Source organism: Octodon degus, unplaced genomic scaffold (assembly GCF_000260255.1).
Source record: "Octodon degus isolate 3935 unplaced genomic scaffold, OctDeg1.0 scaffold00195, whole genome shotgun sequence".
Taxonomy (NCBI): Eukaryota; Metazoa; Chordata; class Mammalia; order Rodentia; family Octodontidae; genus Octodon; species Octodon degus.
Window position 1 is genome coordinate 4,084,694 of NW_004524771.1, and position 21,670 is coordinate 4,106,363.

The 21,670-nt window shown below is 42.1% G+C and overlaps 1 protein-coding gene across 2 annotated transcripts in view; it reads right to left on the bottom strand.

Moving 5' to 3' along the window:
• Snx29 (sorting nexin 29) overlaps nucleotides 1-21,670 on the bottom strand; it is a 626,724-nt gene that overhangs the window by 438,398 nt on the left and 166,656 nt on the right. For both annotated transcript variants that reach the window (XM_023704394.1, XM_023704393.1), the window contains 2 exons: nucleotides 6,029-6,092; nucleotides 2,523-2,651 (listed from right to left, as the gene is read on the bottom strand). In XM_023704394.1, the coding sequence (XP_023560162.1) occupies nucleotides 2,523-2,651; nucleotides 6,029-6,092 (193 nt within the window). The remainder of the gene's footprint in view (nucleotides 1-2,522; nucleotides 2,652-6,028; nucleotides 6,093-21,670) is intronic.

Consider the following 21,670-nt stretch of genomic DNA (forward strand, 5'->3'; position numbering starts at 1 on the left):
TGGGCCACAAAAGCACTGGGCTATTTACATGACCTTGTTTTTTGCTGAGCCATGAGAGCCATTAATTTTGAGCAAAAGGAATGTGCATACCCAAATCCTGAGTTTGCTCAGTGATGTTTCTGATCTACAATCATACTCAAAGCCAGTAATACACATATACATGCAAATATACTCCTAGAATATTTACAAAAAATCAGCTACAGGCCTCCCAGTCCCCAAGCAACAGCTACCTGACCAGGCTTACCATCCACTAACACAGACTGATGCTCCTGCTGTGCCTAGAAGCAAGAAGAAACTTCATAGAGCTGGCAAAGGTGAACTCTATCTGGAACATGCAAGTAATTAAGCTTGTCAAAACTTACAAGACTGGTTGATCTGTTTTCTTCTTTTCAAATGTCCATCCATTTTATAGATATCCCACCTGCAAACCACAACTTTCAAACACCTTAAATTCTTAAGTATTCATTGGCTAAATAGACTTCCAATTAAAAAACTGTCTAGTTAAGAAATCAGTTTTTTCTACTCACTTTATAGGATGAAATTTATATCATCCTATACTCAAATACACTTGCTGTCACACACACACACACACACACACACACACACACACAATAGTGTGTGCATGTCCAGCACCCTAGTACCTTCACTACTCTCCTCTGTATTCCATCTGCCTGGATGGGTTAGGACATCCTCTCTGTTTCCTAGATGAGGAAACACATGCTGCAGATATTGAGCAAGTCACCCAGAAGCACACAATTTGAGAGCAATGGTGCAGGACTCAGGGCTAAGCTGACATCTACAACAAGCCAATGCAATGACAGACAATACAATCTTTACTGTCATAGATGATTCAGAGCCAGTGTCTCTGAAGACTTAAGCCTTTTTTGTGAATACCAAATGCAATTATGCCACAGAATTCTGCATGGCCAGAAGAAATGGAGAACAAATAGAGAAAATGCCAGATTGTGTACTTATTTCTCTTTTATAACTGTCATCTAACTAGTTCTGAAGCTCTTAGGGTGTCCTTTTAGAAAGGTAAGAGAGGGATGAGGCTCAAGGAATGGAACTTAGATGAGCTCTATGGTGCTAACGCTCAATTACAGATATACAACAACTACATCTGCTCACAGCACCAAGGCAGCCATGTAAGTCACCCAACTCTGGCTGCCCTGACACAGCCCCAATCTTAATTTTCTCGTGGTCTTACTTAAAAGCAATTTTAAAGAATAAGCAATAAACTGCTCATCTCATTAAAAGAACAGAAAAACGTGGAAATACCCAAAATGCTAAATTGACCATAAAATTGACCAATTAATATAGCCAGTTTGCTATGATGCATTAACTCACATTCAGATATGTAAAAAGAGTTAATATGGCTCTATAGAAATCCCTTGAAGAGACAGGGTCCTTGGCAACCCACTTGGGACCCCTTCTGTCTCTCTCAGCTTTTAGAAGCTTTCTTTCCCCAATAAATATATTATGCTTTTTAAAAAAAAAAAAAGTTAATATAAAAACTCCTCCTGTGGTAGTAAACAAAAGAAGAAGATAGACTAAAATATAATGGGCTATAAATTATAAGCGCAGAATATAAAAATATGTTCACATGTAAACAAATTAAGTTTAAAAAAGCATGTTTTTATGGAAGCTGGGTGGGTTTTTTGGTCCTCTAAAATTTTCTTTAATAAGATATAAACAATAACACAGAAGAAAAGGCTCTTAAATCAAAATAGGCTCAATCATGTTCATAACCAGAGAAATACAAATGAAAAAATACTCTGCCAACCTCATTTTTCTTTCATGATATTATCAGGAACTTGAAATCTGGATCGTACCCTTATGAGAACATCTGGAATAGCAGTGTCACCTGACATGCTGGTGTAGGATATCTGTGGCTCAGTCTCCGCAGAGGGCAAGTTGACAACCTCTACCCGACATGCAAATGCACTGCACCTTGACCCAGTGGGCCTATTTCTGGGAATGCTTCCAACAAATGTACTGACATATGAGAGAGATAACAAGCACACAGGTTGGTAGCTGTGGCATTACTAGTACTTGAAAAAGACCGGAAACACAATCAGTCGTTGGGATACTGATTAAACAAATTCTGGTCAGTCAGATGATGACATATTGAGAGCTATTTTAAAAAATGGCAGTCACATGCTCACCAACACAGAGCCTTCCCCAAGATGTAAAGTGAGTGGTATCTGGGGTTGGGGGAGTATATGTACACACACCTGGCTGTAAATACTTGGATGATCTCTGAAATTAGTGATGCTACTCACTTCTATGCAGCAAACTGGGTGGCAGAGACGAGAGAAGGGAACTCACATAACTTAATCTTCTAAATACTGAACCATGTATATATGTATCATCTGATAAAATACGTTACACTGAAATGCACAAATTTTGTTTCCTTTGGTCATTTTTTTTGTTGTTTTAATTATAAAGTGTGGGTGGAAATTGTGCATGGGTTTTATCTATGCCTCCAGGTGCTTATTTCTTGGTCCCTCGCCCTTCCCTACCTTGCCAATGCCTGGACCTTCATGGTGTGCCGCTCCTCCTGCTCAGCCACCTTCCTTTTCAAGGTATCCACCTCTTGCCGCAGCACAGCTGAGTGCTCCATCTCGCCATCAAGCAAGTTCCTCAGCGACCTAGGAAAAGGAGTCCCAACAGTTCAGACTCTGTCAACTAGAGCCCATCAAGACCAGAGCATTCTTGACGTAAGTGAGATCCTAACTCACTCACTGTCCATAAAGCTCTGCACAAACATAATTCAAGTCTGAATCATATAAACTGATATAAGGAGATAGCAAACATGGGCCAAGATCCTACAAATAATGATTATTGAGAGCCCCAGGCAGCCACCTGGTGGCAAGTTCTTCTCATCTCACCTGTGAGAAGACCAGGCAGATCAAAGGAAAACAAGGAGTTGAGCAACTCTCAGGCAAGTTTCTTTAAAGACATTCTTTTCAAAGGTGTGGCACATTAAACAGAGACATTTTGTCACAAACACACTAAGAGATACAGCAAAGAAAAGGATGTCATACGGAACTGAACAAAAAAAGGGATATAGATGAATGTCCATTTTGTATTTATGTATTCAAAATGGTTAGGATAGATATATAGTTACATTCTCTTAATGAATAGAGGGATTTGTTCTAATAGTGTTTGTAAATAGGATATCATGTCTGCATCTTGTACAGCAAATAACCACTAGGAAGAGAGTATGCAATGAGTTAATTATTGGAACTGTCCTACCAATTTGATTTGAAACTGTCTCATTGCTACTTGTTTCTCAATAAAATTATGGGGGAAAAAAAAGGATGTCATAAAAGGCCAAAAGGATAATCTGTAGCACAAAAATAAGACTACCTACTCAGATTATGGAACAGATGTCTGGTCTTATTTCCACTACTACCCACAAAGCACACTTTGAGCCATGTTTCATTGCTATCTCCATTGCTAAGCAAACACACATAGTAGTGTACATAGCTAGTTATATGGTTAGAGGCATCATGACTAGTGTTTCATATTTCCAAATGTCTTGACTCTCCCAAATATCTGTTTTATGTATCTGTCATTACTGGTCTTTAAACAAATGGAAAAGAATAGGTCTTTTAGATATCATCACAAATTATCATCCAGAAATGAACAACATGATTCTATTGGTATTTACTTCATCACACCTAAATAGCTATTTTTAAGTAATGATGACACAACTGTCATGTAAAGCACACTTGAAAGGTAATATCAGAATGTAACAAACTATCTGGGCCCTCTTTCAACCCAGTCATTCACAGAATTCTCTAAGACCTGTGTTCCTCGAAAACTTAGAGGCAGCTACTTTCACTTAATTCAATGAGAAGAAAGAGGTGTACTAACAGTGTTTGGACAGAATATCCTGTCTGCTTCTTGTACTATGGATAACCACTAAGAAGATAACAATGTACAGTGTATTGATTATCAAAACTTCCCTATTAATCAGCTGTGAAACTGTTTCATTCATATTTATTTCTCAATAAAAATAAATTTAAAAAATAAAAAAATTTAAAAATTTTAAAAAAAACTTAGAGAAAATTTTCATCTTGACGCCTCAAGCCACTGACAAAAACTGCTTTTCTTCTTCCCTTTTCAGGAAGAAGAAATTAACAGATAGTAAATAATATCCTTCACAGATAAGACAAATCCTACTGCTTCTAAGATAACAGCAAGGGGCCGGGAAGATGGCTCAGAAGAATAAGCACTTCCTTGTCAAGCGCAAGGATCTGAGTTCAATCCCCAGTTCCACAAAAAAAAAAAAAAAAGATAACAGCAACAGCAACAGCTGGAGCAAGAAAAAAGAATTTTGCAGTGGCTACAGCTTTTGTCCAAAGTTTATCTTAGTAGAATACTGTGCTTTGTAAAACTTACTTTTAAAAGCATTCTCTTTTATTTCAGGAATTACATTTCACTGTTTTCATATATTTCCATAAAGGGCAAGCAAGAAGTTTGTCAAACAAGGCCCACAATAAAGTCTAAAAGAGCTGTGATTGATGGTCATCATGAACGCTTAATTCCCAATCCAAATAAAGGGATAAGAGGATGACATGCTCTCAGGAGGCTGAGGCAGGAGGATTACTACGAGTTTGAAGCCAGCCTGGGTTACATAGTGAGCTCAAAGCCAGCTTAAAATACATAGCAAGGCCCTTCCCTCTCCACTTTTCGAAAAAAAAAAAAAACAGAAGAGAAGAGAGAGGATAACCTAAGCACATGTGCACCCAGGCATACAAACACCCCTACCTCCTTCAGGGAGGAGATAAGCACAGGCAAGCCCTCCACTTACCACCCAGAGTCAAAACAGACTCTGGTACGGAGAAACTCAATCTTAATTAGATGGCAGCAATGCCGCCAATTCCAGGTAGCATCTAGCATTGGTTTCAAATGGGAAGAAAAGAATAAAGACATTTGCCTTCTCAGTATCTAGAATAAATCTAGCCAAGTCAAAAGAACTCTAATGTCACTTTTAAGTATCTTTGACTTCAGGCCAGGGAGATGGCTCAGTAGAATAAGTGCTTCCCTGGCAAACGCAAGGGCCTGAGTTCAATCCCCAGTTCCACCAACAAAAATTTTTTTTAAAAGTTTTTTTTTTTTTTTTTCATCAGGCCATTTTCAAGATTTTTATTTGTTCAGTATTATACTTTTTTTACACTGTGGTACATATAAGCAACTTTATAGGTGATACATAGTAGTTAGATTTCACCTACATATACATTTTTCTACTTTATGCTCTATGATCTGAAAAATGCTTTTTAAGTTGTATATGATTTATGTCTACTCTAAACATTGCTTAATTTTTTTTTTGCTCTTGGTTTTAATTTTTTTAATTTATTTATTTTTTCCATAATTTTATTGAGGAATAAATAGCAATGAGACAGTTTCAAATCAAATTCGTAGGACAGTTCCAATAATTAACACATTGCATACTGCCTTCCTAGTGGTTGTTTGTTAAACAAGATGCAGAAATGACATACTATTAAAAAGTATCTTTGACTTGGACAAACTTTAAGGAAAGTAATTGAATGTTTAGAACACAATAAATAGGCCCTCAAAGTAAAAAGACTGCTCTGGAGGTAGGGAAATGAGAGGTATACAGCATAGGGTTTGCTTATTGAGGTGATACAAATGTTCTAAAACTGAAGGTTGCATGTTATCTGTGAATTTATTAAAATTCACTGGACTGTATGCTGTAAATAGGGGAGCTATGACACATGTGAATTATATCACAATAAAAGCTGTCTTTAAAAAAATGAAAGCCTACTCTGAAATTCTTAGTCTGTTCTAAGGCAGCACCTAACTATTATTAGGTTTCCATTCCTTGCTTGTATAAAGCCTCAACAGATATATTACAGCAGCCTATCTAGGCAGGACCTAAGAGAGAGCCACCACTTCTGCCTATGAAGCAAAATCTCCTTCAACTGTTATGCCCCTCTGTATCAGAAGCAAGACATCAAAGAAAGAGACCATCCCTCAATCGTGAAGATCCCAGTACCTGTTCTCTTCTTCCAATTCATCCTTCCTATTCATCATGGCTACAATGGCTTGCCGCAATTCACCTAAGAGAAGAAAGAAAAGTCAGAATCAATCAGCAGACCTTACCTGTCACCTACCTCTCTGGATTATAAATTATTAAGGATAGCTTGTTTAAATAAAACCCCTGTTCCCTTTCCAAACTAATACCTATACAGTCTGAGATACAATTTGCTTAGCTCATCACTTTTACCAGGCACACAAAACAGAAAGGCAGAGCAGGATGAGAATAAATGCAGAAGTGTTTTCTTGGTGAATATGTACAGTTTATAGCTTCTAAGTGTTTTCCAAAGCCTTGATCCAGGACAACTTCTATTTTGAGCAATGATTTATTCCCTATTACAGCTGTTTATCAGTCTAAACAACTGACCAAATGACATGGCTCCATACTGACACAGAAATCATTATTCAAGCTTAAACAAACATCTGGTTTTCCTACACCTCCTTTAATAGTAAGCATTCAGGTGACACTATTAGGAGGATGCCTTCAATACTCACTCTAGTGCCAGGGATATAGCTCAGCAGCTAAAGCACCTGCCTGGCAAGTATAAGGTCCCAAGTTCAATTCCTGGTACTGCCAGGCCAGCCAAATAGCTCAGCAGATTAAAGTACCTGCAAGCAGGCACAGGGGCTGGAGGTCTCATCACCAGGCATGCAGTGCCAGCCCCATCCCCGGGATGCTCTGAGACTGCAATTCAGACTGGGTGTGGTGGTGCATGCCTGTAACCTCAGCTGTAGGAGGCTGAAAACAGGCAGATCACTATGAGTCTGCTCTAGTAGTGAGACCCTGAATATCCTGTAGACCATTCCCTAAAATACAAAAAAAAAAAAAATCTTGGTACTGCCAAAAAAATAAAATAAATAAAAATTAAAATTAAAAATCTCTTCAATACACCCTCCACAATTACTCAGGGAAGATACTCTTATCCTTCTGACATCTTTAACACAAAAAAACATTCATGGATAGAAAAACATGCCCTTCAACCAAATATGCATTCAAATCTTCTATCTATATTGAACTTAATTGTTGTCACTGTGTACATGTTAGAGTCATTACCATATCATTTAATCAGATATTAAGATTAGAAATTTCTAGATTTCTCTTTAAGAACTAATGTCATTCTGTCCATTTAATGAAGACTGTAAACCATATTTCCCTCTTGAGATCGACTCAGACCAAAACCACACATATAGCAGGAGGTCACAGCTATGTCCAAGAATATAAGTTATGTTTAAAACCAAACACTGTGAAGGTCCCTGAAGCATACAGGTCCAAGCAATGAGGCCACAACAGAAATAACTGACGGTCATAGTTCTCAGTACTGTGCCATAAGGCCAGAGCCATATAACCATACAAGCCATACAGAAGTTCTCAGTTTTGAACTTCTATATAACACAACAAAAACACATTTCTAGAAAAGATTACAGAGAGTTCTGGGAGATAATAAAAATTACACAGAGGTGTAGGAGGCAGTGCTGAGAAGAAAGGGAGGATTAGCAAAGCCTGCAAAATTAAAGTTATGATAGCCCAGAGTTCATGCATGTATTCATTCATTCAGTATCTACTGAACACTTACTGGTTCAGGTACCTTCCCAAGGAAGAAGTCAGCCTCCTAACATGCCTAAGGAAGGAACACTCTCAAAGGAAGATTCTTAATGGAGAACAACAGTGCACATTCATATATACTTATGATGAAATAGTATCTTTAAGACTTTTCATTCTAAATTCAGCTTTAATTAGGGTCATAGATCTCAGCCTCTCTGATCTCTTCTCTTGGACAGAAGGGGAAAACAGCACCTACCACCTCAGCTTTCTAGGGTGCTAGAAGGATCAGAGGAGAAATTAGATGGCATAGTACTACAGTGCCTCTTATAGCCTGCATCAGCAAACATTAACAATTTAGAAGAACTCATCACAATGCTACTATGAGTAGGAAGCTTACCTAAAGAATTGATAAGTTTGCAGAGAAAAAGGCAAGTTATTTATTCTCATATCATGGCTATGTTAAAAAAATTTATTATTCAAGACAGGTACACCAGGCATAGTGGCATGTGACTGTAACCCCAGAGCTTGAGAGGCTGAGACAAGCATATTGCTGCAAGTTTGAGGCCAGCCTAGGTACACTGCAAGCTCAGGGGTAGCCTGAACTATACAGTGAGACCTGTCTTAAAATAAATAAATAAATAAATAAACAAACAAACAAACAGAAGTATAAAACTTTTTTTTTTTGCTCTTATCACCATCAACCCAAGACAGATGTCAGTGAACAGTGAGGTTTTGGGGACACAGATTCAGAGAATTGTGAATTGCTCCTTTTCAAGGCATGTTTGAACTTGGAATGTTCTACCAGGGCTTCTGTCTACCTTTATAATTCTGGCTGGCCTGAACCACCCCCAGGAACAAAGACAGAGGATGTTCACAGTAACAGTGGAAAGCTGGGAGAAGTAAAATCTCACCCTAATCAAAGAAACTACTCTATCTGCCCCACCTTCCTGTCAGCCATTTGTCTCTGCTCCATCAGGGCATATCACATGCATGTCTGGTTTGTCCTAACAATCTGCTTGTAAACTCTTAACAAGTGCCACAGATAGATGTCACAATGTGGATACCTCTACTACCAGTGTGCTCAGTGAGAGCTGCCCTGGGCTGCACAGGACACGTGGCAGACCCCAGTGTGTCTAGGCTCTGCCATGCCTCTCACAGAGGGAACCTCTCATCACAGATGCGTGATCTGTGCTGTGACATTTGCATTTGCTGTTCCATGCAGAGAGAGCAATCTGTCCAGGGGCCTCCAGACTAACATTGATTGCACCATTTTTCCCCTACCCACAGAGCCTCTCCTCAGATGTTAATCCATCAATTTCTTGACTAGACCCGTCTTTCCTCTTGTTCAACTCCCATTTCCAATCTGACAAAACCCAATTAATCTATCCAGGCCCCGATGAAAATGCATCTCCTCTCAGAAACCCTCCTTGATTGCCAGCCATTAGAAGGCATGCAATGATGACTCATCTCTGTCTCCTCCATGCATATATTTATTACACCTTAAAGTTTACAGCATGTCAGGCATCTTGGTGTCCCCAGAACTCTTCCACACTGAGTGCTTAATCAAGGTGTATAAATTTGAACTATGAAAATGAATGCACAGAGAAGCTACTCTATCCAGCTTCTCTATTCTGGACTTCTAAAACTAACAGAAAAAATAGACTATCACAGACCAAGTACCTTCCATGTGCCTAGCAATGCTTCAGCCCCAGGAAGCCTTGCTTCCATTTTCACACCACCTGTTGAGGGCATTCAGTAACTAACACAGGGCAGGAAATGGAAACTGGGAATAGTCCCTGCTGTATTCAAGCTTCCAAAAGTCCTAAGGGACACAAAACTGTTCTGGTAGGTTCAAGAGCTAGAAAGAAATAAAGCATTGAGGTAAGGGTTGTTGACAGGCAAGCAGCAGCTCCTACATGGATTCTAGCAGCTTCTTTCCAAAGACAGGAGCAGAATCTATGCAAAGTTGCTATCAACAAGCTCTGAGCTGAGCAGAGCTGAGTTTAAAAACTACAGTTCAGCTACTTATCTCATGGTGACTTCAACCTGGCTTCTGCTTTTGCCAATTATAAAGTGGGATGATGCTACCTTCCCTGTGGGATGGATAAAAGAATAGACTAACACCTCAGCCTACTCATGTATTTCAATTAATGCAGGGTGGTGGTTCAAGGTTCTGGATTTTTATATATAAGTACTGCAGGCTAACCAATGGTGCCACTGGAGCTCCTGGGTTCTGGACTTTTGAAGCACACTCTCTATCAGGTTCCAAGCTCAAATCACACCTCCAAAACTGAGTAATCTTGGGCAAATTATTGACTCATTCTGAGCATCAACTCCCTTATCTAAAAATGACATCTTAATAGTCTCCCATACTGGGCCGGCCAAATAGCTCAGTGGATTAAAGTACCTGCAAGCAGGCACAGGGGCCAGGGTTTGATCCCCAGGCCTGCTGTGCCGGCCATGCCCCTGGGGCACACTGAGACAGCAACTGAGACTGAGCACAGTGGCGTGCACCTGTAATCCCAGCACTTGGAAGACTGTAAACAGGAGAATCACTACAAGTTGGATCTAGTAGTGAGACCCTGAACACCTTGTAGACCCTTCCCCACCCCACCCCCAAAAAAGTCTCTCATAGAAGTGTTTTAATAAGGACTTAATAAGAAACTATGCAAATAAGGTGCTGAGAACAATGTTCAGCACATAAAAGCATTTAACAGGTGTTACTGATCACTATAACAAATGTTCTTCCCTTCAATAACAGGAAATAAAGGTTGAAATAAGGTGGTAGTCGTAGGCCGGTCATTTATGCTGGGCACATTTTCAGGAATGACAGAGATTTACTAAGCTCCTGCATACTTTGACCTTGGGAAATAAAAAGACATTTTTAAAAGAACTTTATAGCCTAGAGCAGCAAACTAGGTAGCAGAATTTGCTCGTGTCAAACTAGCCTTTGTTTCTTACTCTCCCAGGCATGTGTCACTGGGAAAGGTTGACCAAGTGACTGGATAGGGGACTTCTTAGGTCCAGCATGAGGGAGTCACAAATACTGTCACTCAGATTTGGCTAAACTGCTATATCCCATGAAAGAAGCCTTGGTGGAGAACTCCTTCCTAGGATGATTCACAGTCATACAAATGCTCATCTGGTAAGAACAGCCTCAAGTAGCCATACCAGCAGCTCCCCTTGTGGGGGCCCAAATCTCACACCACACAAAAGGTACCTGTCACAAATTGCTGGATGACCAAGGCTGGTTACATTCACATCATCATCCTGGTATGAACCTTCTCTTCCCTCCCTGTGCTCTACTCCGGATGTTTCCTCTTGGAGGGACCCCTGTATCTCCAGAATGACAAATAACACTCATAAGCACAGATAATGCAATGTTCTGAAGGTGGGAGTCTTTTCAAAATGTCATCTTAGGAAGAAGAGTTATCATAGTGTCCTCCCTGCCTTCCCCCACTGTCATGGCAAAACACTTGTACCAATGATGGAAAAGGGCATGAGCCAACTGCTATCCTTCCCGCAAGTGCTCTTTCAACAAGCTTTATCTTGAACATGCGTTCACTTTTGCTGTCACATGGGCATTTTGTGACTTTCCTCAGGCAGAAGGGCCATAAAGTAATGATGGGGTGATTTTGTGTATCACACAAATGTTATACTCTCCTAAATGCAGGTGACATGCATGAGCAGAGGTGCTCCCTAACATGTAATTTCCTCTCCCTCTCCCCAGTGCTGTGCAGCCCATTATTTGTTTATCTCTATCACTGTGATTTCCTTCCTCTTTATTACCTGCCACAGTATACAATTCCAGTGAAAACAGAACAGGATTTCTGAGCTGCAGCTTCTAAGGAGCTTGCCAAGTTGTATTTTTCCTCTCCTAAGGCTGAAAGACAAATGGTCATCCATCTCAAAATCAGTTCCTCACTTGACTGCAGAAAAGTGAACTGAAAACCAGTCAAATACCCAGGAAAATGTTCACTTCAACCATCAGAAATCAATCTGGGATAAAAGTCTCCATCCCAAATCATCTTGAAAAGGGATGGATCCATCCACAAATGTTGTGAGAGTAAGGAAACATTTTGAAAGCAAAAAGGGGAGAGGATCTTAAATTTCTGCTTCTGCTAGATATGGAAATAAATTTAAGGCAATGATATTTAAATATGAGAAATAAAGTAATCATAACCATGTAAATATATGAACAAACAGTTGTGCAATCTTTCTTAACATAAAACCAAAGAATAGAGGGCTGGCAAAATAGCTCTGCAGATTAAAGCGCCTGCAAGGAGGCACAGGGGCCAGAGGTTTGATCCCTGAGTCTGCAGTGCCGGCCCCACCCCTGGGACGTGCTGAGACTGCAATTGAGACTGGGCGTGGTGGCACATGCCTGTAATCCCAACTCTTGGGAGGCTGTAAACAGGCAGATCACTATGAGTCCAATCTAGTAGGGAGGCCCTGAACACCCTGTAGACCCTTCCCTAAAAATACAAAAAACAAAACAAAGAATAAGGAAGTGATTGTTTGGCTTTTATTCTGTATGTACTTGGTACGGGGTCTCACTACACAGCTTGGACTCAGTGATCCTCCTGTTTTCAGCCTCCCCTGTGCTGGGATTACAGGTGTGCACCACCATGCCTGGATTCTGTGGAGCGCCCTGGGGGTGGAGTTGATGCAACATGTGAGAGCGGGGATCAAAACCCATTCCCTGCACATGCCAAAGCAGGCGCTTGAACTGAGTATCTCACCGGCCCAGGAAATGATAGTTTCGCTATCTATCTCAAATGTTTTAATGTCTACACATCAAGGCCCAACCTAACAAAAAATAAATGGTCCAACATTTGTGAAAATGGTAAACTCCTCAGGGGAGCAAACCAGCAAACTCAGGAAGAGGCAGATTTTCTAATCAGATATACTTTCAAATCCCAGAAATCTCCAAACCTCAACTCAGGGACTATGGCAAATAAACCTGCTTTACCCTTTGACTCTCTGGTCAAGGAAGATGTTTTGAGTACTGTCAGAATCATAGAATCAGACAAAGATCAGTAAAGCTCCAATAAATACAGCCTTGCTCATCTATTTTCATTCCATCTGTGTCTACTTTTACTCCACAACTGCAGCACAAGTTGCTATAACAGAGACTAGAGGACCCACATAGCCTGAAATATGTACCATCTGGGCCCCTTAACACAACCTGCGCCAACATCTCTTAGGAGAACACCCACATACCCTTCCCTCCACCCTGACTCCCAGCCTCCTCTGATTCAAGGTGGAAGGAGTTCTCTGTGGTTACTTATGCAGCTCTTATCACTGTGCCCATGGGTGTAGGCCATGGCTAAACCTAAAGAAGGAACTATAGATGAACTCTGATAGGAAGGAAGCCACTAGCAAGCAGCTGCTAATTCAGACTCAGGATCCATCCCAGCCTCCTCCCTGCTTTCCAGTCCCCCTGGCAGTCTCTGCTCAGCTCCTTCCCTGAACCTTCCTTCAACCTCAATAGAACTCATATAACTGCACCTACACTCAGGACTCAGGCACCAAGTTCCCCTGCAGACAGCTGAGGCTCTAAGTCATGTGCCCAGTGACCTCCACTTCTCAGTCCTCTCTCCACCTGCTTCTCTCCCCACTTCAGTCTGCAGCCACATCAAACTCACTCTTCGTAAGCCTCTGAGCCTTAGCATGTGTCCCTTTGAAGACCTGCTCCTCTCCCTAGACTACCCTGAAGGTTCTCTGGGACAGCTTTGCTCACTGGCTATGGCAGACATGAGAATTGTAGACCTGTTCTATCCTATTCCTGCCTCAGATCAGAGACTCTGATCCAATCAGCTCCAGTTCACAGCCATCCCAAGAGATAAGGGGTGGCAGCTGACTGAAACTGAGCCTTCCAGACGTTCTGGATGAGCTACCTTGTCTTCCTAGAGGGAGAAGGGTAGGAACAGACACATCTGGCCAACAAGGCCTTGGTTCTAAGTTGTTCCCTTAAGGTCAATTTGTTGAAATCAATTCAATAAACACCATCCTTTAAGGAGATTTTAAACTAAGCTCAGGAGGGGCCGGGGAGATGGCTCAGTGGAATAAGCGCTTCCCCGGCAAGCGCAAGGGCCTGAGTTCAATCCCTGGTTCCGCAAAAAAATAAAAATAAAAATAAAAATAAACTAAGCTCAGGAACAGTTTGCTGTGATTCTTTTGTCACTAGGTACAGAGGCCTAGACAGGGGACAAATGCAAATACAGGCACAGAGCAAAAGCCCACCACAAAGAGGAGGCAGTAAAACTCCAGAGAAAATATGAAGTTCAGCTAAGCAGTATCTAAAATGTCTGTCACACACATGTCATGAACCTGCAGCCCCACATTGAGGCAACGCCAGACAGGAAACAAAACTTTGCAGAGCCTCTATGGCTTCCTCAAGCTACCTGTTGCTGATACAGTCTCTAACTATCTGAGAAAGGCAGCAGTAAGGAAGGGGTGGGCCAACTTGCAAGCTCTGAGCCCACAGGGAACAAAGCAACCATTCAAGAATAGCCATCCCTGCTCCTGCTAGATTCCCTCTCCTCTGTTTCCCAGCCACCTTTGAATTCCACAGAAGACAACTGGCCTACTGTTCTGAACTCAAGCAGATCTCAGTACACTAGCCAAATAACTGGAGTACAGTTTACCGGGCCCCTTCTTCCCTAATCCCCCACTGTGCTGTATACAGATCTGCTGGGATACAAATGTTCACCAGCAAGTCTGCCCACCAAAGCCCCAGAGCCCACCTGAGTCCCTAGAGAACAGGGGTTCCAACCACAGTGCCTGGCCAAGGTACACACAGAAGACCTAGTGAACAAACCAAAGGTCATATAAATAAATGGATTCATAAAGGAGTAAATGACTGTCACCCATTGCTAAAACCTGTCCCGCAGCTCCAGGAACTGAGCATGGAAGGGGCTGGGGAGAAATGTCAATTGTGCTTAATAATAACTTTAAGGCCTCACCAGAGAACACTAACCACTGGGTTCAGAGCTATAATTTCCTGACCCAATGATAGAGACTAAGGCCCAAATTGAGCTTTTTCAATTATACATCTCTGAAATGTGATATACATGTTAGGGGGTGGAGGGTTACAAATTTTTAACATGTCATCACCATGATCTAAAGTTGAATGAGCCTGCTCCTCCTTCCTCACACTGCCCACAGGAATCCTTGATTTCAAAAGGATCAGTAGGGCAGTGACCAATCCCCAGCCCCCAGGAACACAAACATAAACACAGGCATACAGCCAATAGATAATGGTTGGCCCATTCACACAAATGACTATGGGCCTCAGAGGTTGCTAAATAAAGTACAGAAACTGCTACAGAAGAAATGCTGAAGTTCCCTCCAGGGAGAAAATTATCCCAAGGCTAATTGATCTTAAACTCCCTTTTCTAAATTAAAAAGGGAAAAGATGACTACACAGTATCATCTGTGGAGAGCGGACGCATGCGCGTGCACACACGCTCACATATACATAGATCTGTGTAATAATTCTTTGACTTTATATAGCATCTTTTTTCAAAGGCCTCAAAGAGCCTTTACAAACACTCCCTGGGGCTCTATACTCAGTTATATTTAAAGAGAGCGCTCACAAGGGCACATGCACAGAAATAAAAAATGTTCTTCTGTGGGTATATACTTACCTACATCATCATTTTTCAAAGTTAACATCCTGCTTTTTCTATCTTTGTCTAACTACCCACTCCCTTTCCTTTTATCTTCAAGAGAAAGGGTACACTATATTGAACTTCAAAGTATAACTTTTTAAATCATTCCCAGGCCCATTCTAGCTTTTGTTGTTTCTCCCTCCTGCCTCCTCCCCCTACTTACCCAAAACTTCTACTTTTAAATTTGTTAACATAAAAAAAGCAATGCTAGGCCAAGGAGATGGCTCAGTACAATAAGCGCTTCCCTGGCCAAGTGCAAGGGTCTGAGTTCAATCCCTGGTTCCACCAAAAAAAAAAAAAAAAAAAAAAGGCAATGCTATTTCAGGGGGCTCACTGATCAATATATCAAGCTTTCTCCTGCTCTTCTCCCATCATCACTATACACAAGGTGCCAGAGATATGCCAATGTTTCAGAAAGAAAAGTCACAGAAAACCAGGCATGTTGGCCCATAAATACAATCCTAGTGCTTAGGAGGCTGAGACAAGAAGATCACTGTGAATTCAAGGCCAGCTTGAACTACAGGGTGAGAACATGTCTTTAAAAAATGGGAGGAAGGCCTCAATGAGAAAACATGGCAGATATCAGAGAAGTGCCTGGGAAAGTGAAATACAGGTATTAACTAGATGGTGTCAGATACACGGAAAGCTTTACGAAGCCAAAACTAACTGCTCTCCCTTGCAAAAATTTAAATCAGTAGACATCCACCAAGAGGCTGTACATTCTACAAAGGATTCAGGTGGCTGTCCTACTGCCTTTACAGCAAAATTTTTCTTAATATCCCACACCCTACATATACACAAAATCAAGCTGAAAAGATCTTAGAGAAGCCCTGTGCTGTGTAGTAGGACCAACAAAACCTAAAAATGAATTTCTGTGGACAAATCGCATCTCTCCCTCTGGGACTCACCTCTGCCTAAGGTTTTACTGGCCTGTCTCTTGAAGCTGTGTGGATCTATAAACTCTGGAGGAACCTACTTCCTCCCTTTCAGAGCTGTGGAAAAGAGGTGAATCCCTGTTTTGGATGAGGTTACCAACCAAGAGGAAAACAATGCTACTAGCACAGATCCTTCCGGCAGGTTCCGAAACACCACTACTGAAGTGCTCTGAAATGAACAATTCCAAAGTTTGTACACATGAACTGAAACTGAAGCTTCACTAGAAAACAGCACCTCCTCCCCGGGCAGAGACAAACTGTATGTAAATTACTATACTAAGCCCTCCAAGTCACATCACAAAGCAAGTGCTAAAATCAAACTCTTTTTACAGATTAGGAAACTAAACCACCTAAAGTGATTTGCCCAAAGTTAAAAAGAATGTATAATATAGAGCCTGGCTTGGAACACTGGCATTTGATACCAATAACCACACCCTAACTCCTACCTGACAGTGTGCTGCCAATCCCACAGTGGGATATCAAAAAGAAAGGGCCAGGACTTCCTGATGACTTTACACAATTCAGCATTCTCAAGATTTCCACTGAAGAGACAAAGACACACCAGCTATGGGCAGAGACACCTTGGCCGCAGGTTAGGGACATGTTTCTAACCAGCTTCTGGGTATCACTATCCCCCTAGCAGAGCTCTCAGGCAGGAAACCTCAAGACCAGCCAAGCCTGAGGCCCCAGTGGCATGAACACAACTGTGCCCCCAGATGTTGGAGTAAGAAGTAGTGACAATCCTTCCCTCCACTTAAGGCGGTTTTGTCACTTGCAACTAAACATGTTGTAATTCATATCCTAACATGGAAGCTGCACTGAGCTGGCACCAGAGTCAACATGGCCAGCAAGGTGGAAGATAAGTAAGGAGGATACGAAGAATGACTTTATAAATCAAAGACATGTGATGTCACACATCTTCATAGCACATGAGAATTTGGGACACAGCCATCAAACGCAAGGTGCTTTGGGCATCCCACACCAACTGTGGCCTCAGATGTTCAATCTGTAAGATGAGGAGGGTGGGCCAGCCAACCCAACACCTTCCAACTCAGAGATGCTGTCAGAGGAGCAGGTACATCTCTACTTTCTGTAATCTATAGGCAGATGTGACACTTTAGGCATCTTCATCTGCTCCTATCTGCCAGTTATAGAACTGGCCACATGCAACCAGAAAAGACATTTTCCTGACCTGTTTAAAGCCACACATCTGCCATGGCCCAGAGGACTATGACACTAGCATCTGTTCTCATTGACCTCACACGCAGAACACTGGCGGGGTTAACCAATGACAAGGAAGATTAATTGCATGTGAAATGCTTATAAATAATTAGGCCACAGAGCCGGGCAGCTTCCTGCCACCCTCAGGCTATGGTATCATATAACAGGCAGCTCTCAAACAGACTCACTCATGTAATCTGCAGTTAATAAGAAGTTCATACTACAGAGAGGGTCCTAGTAGATCTCACATCCAGACTATCTGCTCCACAAGTTGACATTGGCAAATATGCAGAACACACTTAGACCACCAATTCCATGGAGGCAATAGGGCCAGATTCTGATCATGGCTGTGCTAGGTACCTCCTGTGCAGCCAAAGGAGTACCACATGCCTTCCCTGAGTCCCAGTCCCCCCACATTCAAAATGATAATGATGCCTAATGTGCGTTTCCAAAGCTATAGAGGTGGTTAGATGGGAAGAGAACCAAGTACTCTACAAAATGAAAGATGCTACACAAATGTCACCACTCAACCCACGTCCTCAGTATTGAACAGTAGGAAAGGGAAGCAGGGTATACTCCTGGGTCTTTGAGTCAAGGCAAGCAAGGCCACAAAGACAGAGGACAAAAGACACTCAGAGTACACCTTCTGAGACATCATGGATCTCCTGACACTGACAGCCCTCCCTACTGCCCCAGAATAGCATGTTTCTTATCACTGCTGCCGAATGCCACTCAGGACTGCATCCAAGTGCTATGAGGATTCATGTGCAGAGGTGATCTCTAATACCTTGTGGGGCACACAGGGTTTCCCTGCAGCCAGTAGGAGATGGGAGCTATTGTCCCCACCCACATTTACCAGAACCCAAGCCATGTTGGAGTAAAGATAATATTAGATGTTTAACAATTTGTAGCTTTTAACATTACTAAATGTAACACCCTATAGTTCCTATTCCATTATTTTCTTAGTTAATTCAGGCTGCTATTTTAAAATGGCCATAAACTAGATGGCTTATAAAAACAAGCTTATTTGGCACATCTGTTGAGGGCTCTCTTTCTCACAGATGGCATCTTTTTAAAATTATTATTGTTAATATTTATAATATGTAACAATTACATTGATTGTGGAGAGTGCGTACATGTACATAATAATATACCTTAATTCTTTTTTCATCTCTCCCACTCCCCTCCTTCTCTTATTCCCCTTCCCTTTGGCAAAAGATCACAGATTGCATCTTACAGCTGCATCCTCCCATCCAGAAGGGGCTCACCAGCTCTCCAGGCAGAGCTCATAATCCAGCATCCCTCCCCCAGCCCTACCTAATATTATGCTGGGAATTAGGTGTCAACATAAGAATGTTGGGAAGACACAAAAATTCATACCACAGCGAGCTTTAAAGACTAGGCCTCACAAGCTCTTCTCACTCTGCAAGACGAACCAATGCTTCTCCCTCACTCAAGGTTGGCAACTGTGAACTCTAATTTTTACTTTTTCTCTTATTAAGTGGTTAAATCCTATGTGAGAAAAACCAAGCCTATTATTTCTGAATTTTCCTTACACAACTAACCTACCAGATTGCCTGACGGTATGACTTTAATGACACAGATGGACAGGACTTAAAACAGTTCCTGGCTACAACTTCAGCAATCATTTAAAGTGAACACTGGAGATGTTAAGGACACCTTCTCTCCTGCAACAACTGCATTCTGAGTTGCCTCCTCACCAAGAATCTTCAGGCTTCTCTCTTCTTCTAGTCAAGAAGCCTCAAAAGAACAGGGGTTGAGAGAGTAGCCCTTTGCCTCCAGAGTGAACTCTGACCTAGGAAAGGGCTTGTGGTCTGTGATGCCCACCCTGAATCTAGACTGGCAGCGAGGACTCCTAAACCCTCAGAAGCTCTGACCTCCCAGCTGAGTCTTCAAGGGTGCTGAGGCAAGCCCTAGTGAGCCAACCTTGAGGGACAGGCAGGTGCGCAGTTTCATTCCATTTGCCCAGCTTCACCCTATTGTAAACTCAGGATGCCCTTTACGCAGCAAAGGCAAGTAGCTTTAGATTCTTGCAAAGCACCATGGCCCCATGTACAAGCCACTGAACAACTCTGACCAGCGACCTTGGTAGAGGTGACTATGGCCACTCAGCTCCAGAATGAGGAGTGGATATTTAGGAAACAGACACACTTAACCTGTCTTAAACATTACACAACATATCTGTGCATTGAAACACCACATAGTAGCTACTTAATGTACACAGGTTTGCTTCCATGTGTGGATTAAAATATTTCAACTAAATATAAGCAATATAGATATAAACATAAATCTGAAATGAATAAAAGTTATCAATTATAGTGGAAAGAAAAGTAGTATATCTCATTCTCAAGCAGAGAGCACTTCTCAGACTCTCCACCTTCCCCTTCCCTACCTAGAAATGGGCACCAACCTAACCCTCCTCACACTGGGACCTTGCTTACTCCAGTAGCCTCAAAAAGACCTTACTCATCTTCCCTATAAAATAGAAACATCAACATTTATTTCCAACAACTGTTACAAGGATTAAACAAGAATGAGCAGAAAGCAACAGGCAATCAATAAAAAGTGGAAAGCCAATGACCTGAATCCCGGGAGGAAAAGTTCATGTGCCCCCAGCCTAGGCAGAATCACCCCAAACCAAGTCTTCCTCTCTATGTGCAGCCAGATCCCAGATGAAAAACAATGCCCCTTTCTCAAAAAACACCCCCACAGACACACTGAACACCAGTTGTAGAGTTTGAACCAGGGCTGGTGTATCCAACCCTTTATTTTTTATTTTAAGGCAGAGTCTCACTTAAGTTGCCTGGACTGGGCTCAAAATTTGTTTCAGCCTCCTAGAATATTGGCATTACAGGAATGCACCACCATTCCCATTTTACAAAAAAAGGTTTCCCATCTTAAACTTAGGCTTTCAGCCTCCTTCTCTTAGAAGGAGGTGAGGAAAGAAAAACTCTGAACAGAGAAGATAGGCTGAGCATCTCTCCTGGTAGACAGGGTCAAACCCCAGACCGTTTGGGAGTTTGTACCCAATATAAAATGCCAGCCAAGAAAAGGATTCTTTGCTGCTGAATCTGTCCTTTAAAGGCCACGGAAGAGGGTGCCCAGATTTCAGACAGAGTCCATGGCCTCATCCCCAGAGACCAGCTCAGAGGGAGAGCAAGGAGTGACTGCCTCTACTTGTTTTCTCCAGCACTATGAAAGATAGGAAGACAGACGAACACCTCTGTGCAGGCAACAATCTTTCTCCTTTCTCCTGCACACCTTGTGCTTTGAGCGTTCCCTACTCTAGCTAAAGCTAGGAGTGGATTAATTGAGTCAATTGCTCACACAACTCCAAGCCATCAATAAGTCTGAAAGACACAGTAGGGTGGAGATAGAGGAAATGGAGCCACCAACTACACCTGAGACCCCAAAGAAGGGAGCAGGTATTGGGAAGAATCACAAAGATGAGGCAGTACAGCTGCTTGGCATTCAGCACCTCTGCCAACACAGAAGTCTCAGGGGGCGGCACCCAGAGTCACACTGCGAGCCCCACTTGGAGAACTGGACACAGGCCTTGCCCAAATCCTGGCTCCCACTGTACACAGGATGCAGCTTCATCAGCCCTAGGTTTTTCCTAAGCCAGCAGAGAGGGAGGAGAAGAGACCCCCACTCACTGTCCCTCATGCTGTCCTCCACGTCCTAGCCCTGTTGCTCCCTGGAGAGCCCACAACTCCAGTTCTCACACTGCTGCCGCTGGCACTGGGCAGCTTACAATGCCATACCACATATCATTCATCCATTCACTCACTTGCTCATTTGCTGACTCCCCTGCTGACAGACAGGATACCTCTCAGAGCTGCAGGCTCATAGAGGTGAGTTTCAGGAAACAAAGGCCAGAAGAAATCATCAAAAACTGAGACACTGGAAAAGAAAAGAACAGGAAGGATCTCCTGTGTAAGGCTGAGGAAAACACAAATGATGTTGAAAATTCAAAGATGATTAAAGAAGAATAGGAAATGCTGAGATCCAGCTAGATCTGACTATAGCCATTTGGGGAATAACAATCATCTTCCCACCAGGTGACCCTGGTGCATATTCTAAAACTGTAGAGGGTAAAGTCCTAAAGGCAGTGGGCTGAGCACTTTGTGCAGCCACAGACACCTGAACTGTTTTTTTTTTTAATTTTATTTATTTGTGTGTGTGTGTGTGTGTGTGTGTGTGTG